At 41.6% G+C, this 6,416-nt stretch overlaps 1 protein-coding gene across 1 annotated transcript in view; it reads right to left on the bottom strand.

The window, feature by feature from the left end:
- The window catches only part of LOC119420336 (cytotoxic and regulatory T-cell molecule), a 10,509-nt gene extending 4,311 nt beyond the window's left edge, over nucleotides 1-6,198 (bottom strand). The window contains exons 1-6 of the mRNA XM_037687722.1: nucleotides 6,132-6,198; nucleotides 5,936-6,076; nucleotides 4,260-4,412; nucleotides 4,002-4,121; nucleotides 1,813-1,971; nucleotides 1,287-1,466 (exon numbers count right to left, since the gene is read on the bottom strand). Coding sequence (XP_037543650.1) covers nucleotides 1,287-1,466; nucleotides 1,813-1,971; nucleotides 4,002-4,121; nucleotides 4,260-4,412; nucleotides 5,936-6,076; nucleotides 6,132-6,198 — 820 coding nt within the window. The remainder of the gene's footprint in view (nucleotides 1-1,286; nucleotides 1,467-1,812; nucleotides 1,972-4,001; nucleotides 4,122-4,259; nucleotides 4,413-5,935; nucleotides 6,077-6,131) is intronic.
- Nucleotides 6,199-6,416: the final 218 nt, after the last annotated feature.

Here is a 6,416-nt window from a genome sequence, read left to right as displayed (position 1 = left end):
TTGACCGTTGCTGCACATGAAGCAACGTGTTGACCGATGCTGCACATGAAGCAACGTGTTGACCGATGCAGCACATGAAGCAACGTGTTGACCGATGCTGCACATGAAGCAAGGTATTGACCGTTGCTGCACATGAAGCAACGTGTTGACCGATGCTGCACATGAAGCAACGTGTTGACCGATGCAGCACATGAAGCAACGTGTTGACCGTTGCTGCACATGAAGCAAGGTGTTGACCGTTGCTGCACATGAAGCAACGTGTTGACCGTTGCTGCACATGAAGCAACGTGTTGACCGTTGCTGCACATGAAGCAACGAGTTGACCGTTGCTGTCAGACCTAAGTGTTTGTTGACTGAATGAGCTGAATTTATTAACTCTGAGTATTACAAAAATAACAATAACAAGGTGTGAAAAAGCAAAACGCATATTTTGTATATTTCCAAAAATACTGAACATATTTGCAGAGTGCAATAATAAACTAATGTTGTTGTTTAAAATAAAAACAGTTTATAAAGTGTTGGTGTTGAAAACGATGAAGATAAACATGTCAACAGATATTTGTACAGGCTGGACATCAAATGTTTGATCTCCACCCTCACACAGCTGGACTGTGAACAGCTGGAACTGGATCTGGTGGCATCAGAACCACAGAGGTTCTGATCCGGTCTGGACCACTCTGCTGTCCCAGCAGGGTACACTCAAAGGTCCAATGCTTGAGCCATCATTTATATTTCCCATTTACTGCAAGAAATGTGAACTATTTTAATCTTTAAATGTTTTTATTCATATTAAAACAGTCCGGTCATGTTTGAAGTGACATTGTGACTAATAGTTGTGAAGCTGTGACATCACGAGTTCTTCACGTGGACCTCGCTCACGATGTGAGCTGGTGAACGAGTTTTCTCTGAACAAACAACTCAAACGTCTCGTGCTTCTTTCTGCCGTCTTCTAAGACACGTGAGCACTCACAGTTTTCAGCGACCTTCAGCTACTTCCACACTAAACTTTAGCTCAGGTTCTATCCAACAAGCTGATTCATAGATATTTTATTGGCTGTAATCTGTTAGCTGTACCTAAATGAGGATCGTGGCACCATGTTGAACTGGGCCGACTCTAAATGTTCGTCAGATGCTCGTCCAGAAGTTTTTCTGCTTCATGACACGTTTCATTCATGCTACAGACTTTCACCTGCAGCAGCTGGAGGTGACCACAGCTCTTGCTGTGTCCTGCCACGTATCATGAGCCCATAGTCAAATGTTCTGGTCGTTAATGGAGACCGACTGACCTGTCGTGTTGGGAGACGAGGCTGTGGCTGGAACCAGACCAGTGGAGGAAAATGTCTGACGGACAGTAAAACTCGGACCCGTTGCTGGGCTGGACCAGCTGGAGGTCAAACCCAGACCTGCTGTGGATTCTTCAGGCTGAACTGTAGAAAGCCTGGGCCGGGTGGTACGAATGTTTCTTTCTACAATGACAGAAGAAAAACAAGATTTACATAATTAATAATCATTAAAATATCACATTTGCATTAATAACACTTCAGTGAGAAATGAAGCTTTGAACTATCTAAAAATCCCATCTGGCTCTCAGTCTTAGACAGGAAACAAGGAGAGGAAAGGACCAAAGGAAGCTGTGAGCTCCAAGAGCTTGGAGCAACATACGAGACTAAACGAATAACGGTCCAGCTCTTTTTTATTTATGATTCCACAAACAGACCACGTTCAGCCTGACTCTTTCTGTTGTGCTAGTAGAAAATATCAAACAGCTAAAATGTGAGGTACACAGCCGAAGTCTGAACAAACTGTACTCACTCTCTCGTCCGATTTGAACAAAAGTCATCAAGGTTTTGTTGTGCAGCGCCGGGTGGCGCACGAGGCATTTCACAGTGACTCTGTTCTTCACAGGATAAACATGCAAGAAGTCGGTGGAGACGTATTTTTTATCTTCATGGTGGACATTTAGCCCATGAGCTGTGGATCAGGACACACATCATTAGCTGCAGTTCATCAAACAAACACAAAAACATCATTTCATTCAGCTGAGGCAGCGGCACCAACATGACGGCACACGTTTCCATCAGTGGCAATAATGATTTAATTTAACTGGTTTTTATTTTTGCCATGGTGGAACTATTACATACAATATTTACAATTTCAAATATTTATTTATGTTTTAACATTATTGTGTATTTTATTCCCTAATTTACACAAAATCAACATTATCCAAACAGGCTCATATAAGTTTATACGTTCAGCTAAAACTTTAACAAATGGTGCCAAGCAAGGCCGTTAACTCTTGTTAGTGATCATGATGACTGAAGCTGGACGTTTCATTTGACTGACACCAGGGCTTAATCTGAGCAGGAACAAGGTCCAGAACGCTCTTATTTTGACAGGGTGTGTTCCAGTAACTGTTTGCTTGGATCCAGTAACTCTCAGACTTACTAATAATAAAGTTATGAACCAGTTTGACTGCCTTGAACAAATAAAACCTATATTGTATATGTAAACTGAAAATAATGACATAAACACTAATTTTAAACACAACAGCCACTTACGAGCTTCTTAATATCACATCAGAGCTGCTCCTTCAAGTAAACATTTCTGCTTCTACCCTTAAAAAATGTCCGCCCCTAAAAGTTCAAACATGGGCAATTTAAATAAGAACACAAAAATATAATTAAACAGCACAACTAAATTGAAAATCAGTTTTACAGTTTAAGTGGGTCATTAGTAAAATTTTGATTATTTAATAAAAATATAACAAAAGGATTATTTGATGGGTAATCACGTATCAAAACAACGCGCCAATTTGTGAAAATAACAGCGATCAAAATGTCAAAAAAACAGTCCAGTTTAGTTTCATTAAAACAAAGTCTTCTCATTGTACAACTAAACAACTGAGGATTGGTTAGATTCCCCTGGTCTGCACCAGTTCTAAGTCAGCTGCTAGGTGCCAGCTGAGGCCACCCGCTGGAGACCTGCTCGTGCGGGACCCCAGTGGGGGGCCACAGCTGGGCAGATTGGCAGACGTGCGTCTAGAGTCGCCGCTGTACCGCATCCCCCCTCCCCCCCACCGGCACACCTTCTGTCACGATGCGGACACCGCCATGGGACACCTTCCCCCGGGCCGAGAATTGGTATAGGATGTGTGAGAGAAAAGGAGCGTGCTCTATTCACACAAGGAGAGCTGTTGGTCAGGCTACTGCTTGTTGCTCTCTAAAGTAGTTATTGAATCAAGTGTTACTTGTGTAGGTAAAACTAGAAGTTTAACATTCATTAAAATACACCAGAATGCAGGAAATGGCATTTACTTTATTTATTCAAAATTTTCTTGAGGAGGACCCACCCCCACCCCTGCATGCTATTTGTGTTCTGGCATCGTTTGGTTTACAAATTAAGCCCTGACGGATACTACTCATCAATATTAGCCATGATGAGAAAAAACACAAAGCATTCAGTGAATATTTCAGAAAAAGTATAAATTGGTTCAAATGTTTAGGAGCAATCAGCAACAAAACGTTTAAACTTCCATCATATGTACAGATCTACATGAGCAAAATCACATGGATGGAAATTATCTTCATTAGCTTCATCATCCTGTCTGTATCTGATGGGTGGAAAAATCAGTGTTCAAGTCCGCCGCTCCCTCAACACGTCATTATACTGCAACAAATGTTCACGATAATAAACATACACTTATCTTAGACAGGCATAAATATTTGATTAATCTGTTCTTAAACACTATGAAGTCGCCACATCTGGTTGCAGATGTTCACACCAAATATCGGTTTCTTTTTAGTACCTGACTGTTTTTGTGTTCTTATGTCACGGATCCTGTTTGTAAAAGAAGACGGTTTAAATAAATCAGTGACATCATTCTCATGATGATTATTGCAACGTGCATGTACCATAATGTGTATTTATACATACAAACAGTAAGTTCCATGTGCAGTTTTACTAACATCTAATGCTTTTTTTTAATACTTTATAAAACTTACCAGTAAATTCCGGTTGGTGATCAAACTCCCAGGAGATCTGCGGTGGGTGGTGGTTCCCCTGAGCGCTGCACTTTATAACATGTTTACCTTCATGCTTTGTTACTGACAGTCTGGGATGATCTACATGAAGACAGCAGATGTTATTTCATCTTAATCACACACGTGCAGACATGTGCTCCGTACTGCACGGAGCCATGCTCTTTAGTATAGTTTAAGGTGATTGAGGTGTGAGTCAGAAGGTTGTAGAATGGGTTTTACCCAGCACGGTCAGCTCCACAGTCTTTTCCACTGGTTTCTGCTTGTACTGGCAGCAGGTGTAGTTGCCTCCATCTTTAAAGGAGACGTTGGAAATACTGATGGAGAACTCTGACTGAGACAACTTGACGATGCTGTATCGCTTGTCCCATAAAACTGAAAACAAAGAAGATATTTGATGCTTCACGTGTCGGCTTCAAGAAGTAGCCTGATCATTTATGATACGACGTTCTCTCAGATATTAATATTATAGATATTAATTAAAAGTAGTATTTGACACATAGAGACAAACGAGACAAACAACCATTCACTCTCTCACCTAGGGACAATTTAGAGTTACCAATCAGCCTAACATGCATGTTTTTGGTCTGTGGGAGGAAACCCACGCAGCACGAAGAGAACATGCAAACTCCACCCACAAAGGTCCGTGGCTGGGATTGGAATCGGGGCGACCTGCTCACTGAGAGGCGACAGCTCTATCAACTGCACCACCGTGCTCTTTCCCAAAATGAACATAGCGTTGTAAAAAAACAACAACAACAACAAACGCTACTTTGCCTGTTAAACTTCTACATATTTTCATGACAAGTTGTTCACTTTGTCTCTGTTATTTCAACAGAGCAACATCTGAAAGTATCAGTCTGCAGGAGCTGAGTGATCTTTGGAGTTGATCAGGTGGACAGACACTTTCAGCCGCCTCAGCACACGAACACTCACTGGAGGAACACGACGTTGGACAACAGCAAGAAACTGAACAAATAATTATCTTTTAAAGAGTATTAGCTAATGTTGCCTTGTTTAACAGTAGGATTTTGTTTTTGACAAAGAGTTGTTTTAGAAGCCTGAAAATGATCAAACCAGACAGTTTATTCTGAAGGTTCTGCTCTTCTACGTTTTCTAAGCTCTCCGACTGGAGAGGGGATAAATGGTTTGAATCTTGACGATCCGTTTGCTTCACAGCGAGGTTCAATTCTGAACAACAGTGACGTCATCATATACAACGTACTATACTTCATTATGTACTCTGTGTTTGGTGATGTCCATTAGCTCCCTGTCAAATTCAGAATTTCTTCATTTGGATGACCCGTAATTTTCTGCTTTTAAACTCAGACAAGACTGAGGTTTTGGTTTTTGGACCTGAGCACATTAGGAATGAATTGTTCAGTCTTTTTCCCTCCTTAGATGCATTAATCTGTCCTCCAGCTCTAATGTTAAACATCTTGGTGTTATGATGGTGCTAAGACCATCTTAGCACCAACAGAACTGGTTTGTTCCACTTTGGAGTAAGCTGTTGGGGGAAGAATCAGTTTTGTTGTGTTTCCTTGACTGATGAAGCCTTCTGGATGGAAGGTGAAACGTTTCAGCACAAGAAAAAGAAAGTGTCCAAATGACCTGACTGAAAAATGTTGGATTGTGTACCTGGATTATTGAGCATGGACTTTGTTGTTTTTTTACTAACTGACTTTTATGCATGTGAATGTTTCTGTTCAGTGCCTGAGACAACTTTGTTGTGATTTAGCGCTTTATAAATAAACTGAATTGAACGGCATGGTTCAGTTAACCAACTGTCGAGACATGAAATGAGTTGATTTGTCGTGTTGAACAGTGGACGTCCAGAGAGATCGTCCCTCTACCAACCGTGCTTCGTGTGTTAGTGAAGCACGAGACGCCATCTTTACCTTTTCTTTCATTAAAGAACATAATGTGTCCGTCTGGGTTTTTCCACTCCACATGCGTCCTGTGAGCGTTGGTCATCGTGCACCTGAAGGTCACGGTTTGGCCCTTCACCACAGTCACAGCCTGCCACGCACCAAGTGAAACTGCAGAGAAACGAAGGTGACATTAAATATTAGAAGCTTGGAAACAAATGCAAACTGTCTTTATAATCTGAACCACCTAAATGTTTCCTGCTCGTCCGTACAGAGCTGTCGAACTGAGTCATCTGTGGCCTGACGTGACTTCTGCTGGGGGAGGTGAGATGTTCAAAAAACTCTGCCCCCGTTAAATACAACATGTTTTCTATTGTGACAGGAAATGGTGTGGTCTCTGCTGACAAGCTGAAGGAGAAGGTGCAGAAGCAGTTCTGTAGGCTGCTAACGGGGGCTCGCTTTTATTTATTTCCCTTTCTGTGGGGGAAGGGACACGTTGTTTGGAAAACCA

Source organism: Nematolebias whitei, chromosome 14 (assembly GCF_014905685.2).
Source record: "Nematolebias whitei isolate Nwh7 chromosome 14, NemWhi1, whole genome shotgun sequence".
Taxonomy (NCBI): Eukaryota; Metazoa; Chordata; class Actinopteri; order Cyprinodontiformes; family Rivulidae; genus Nematolebias; species Nematolebias whitei.
The sequence above is the reverse complement of the archived record's forward strand: the minus strand, read 5'-3'. Positions and strand labels throughout refer to the sequence as shown.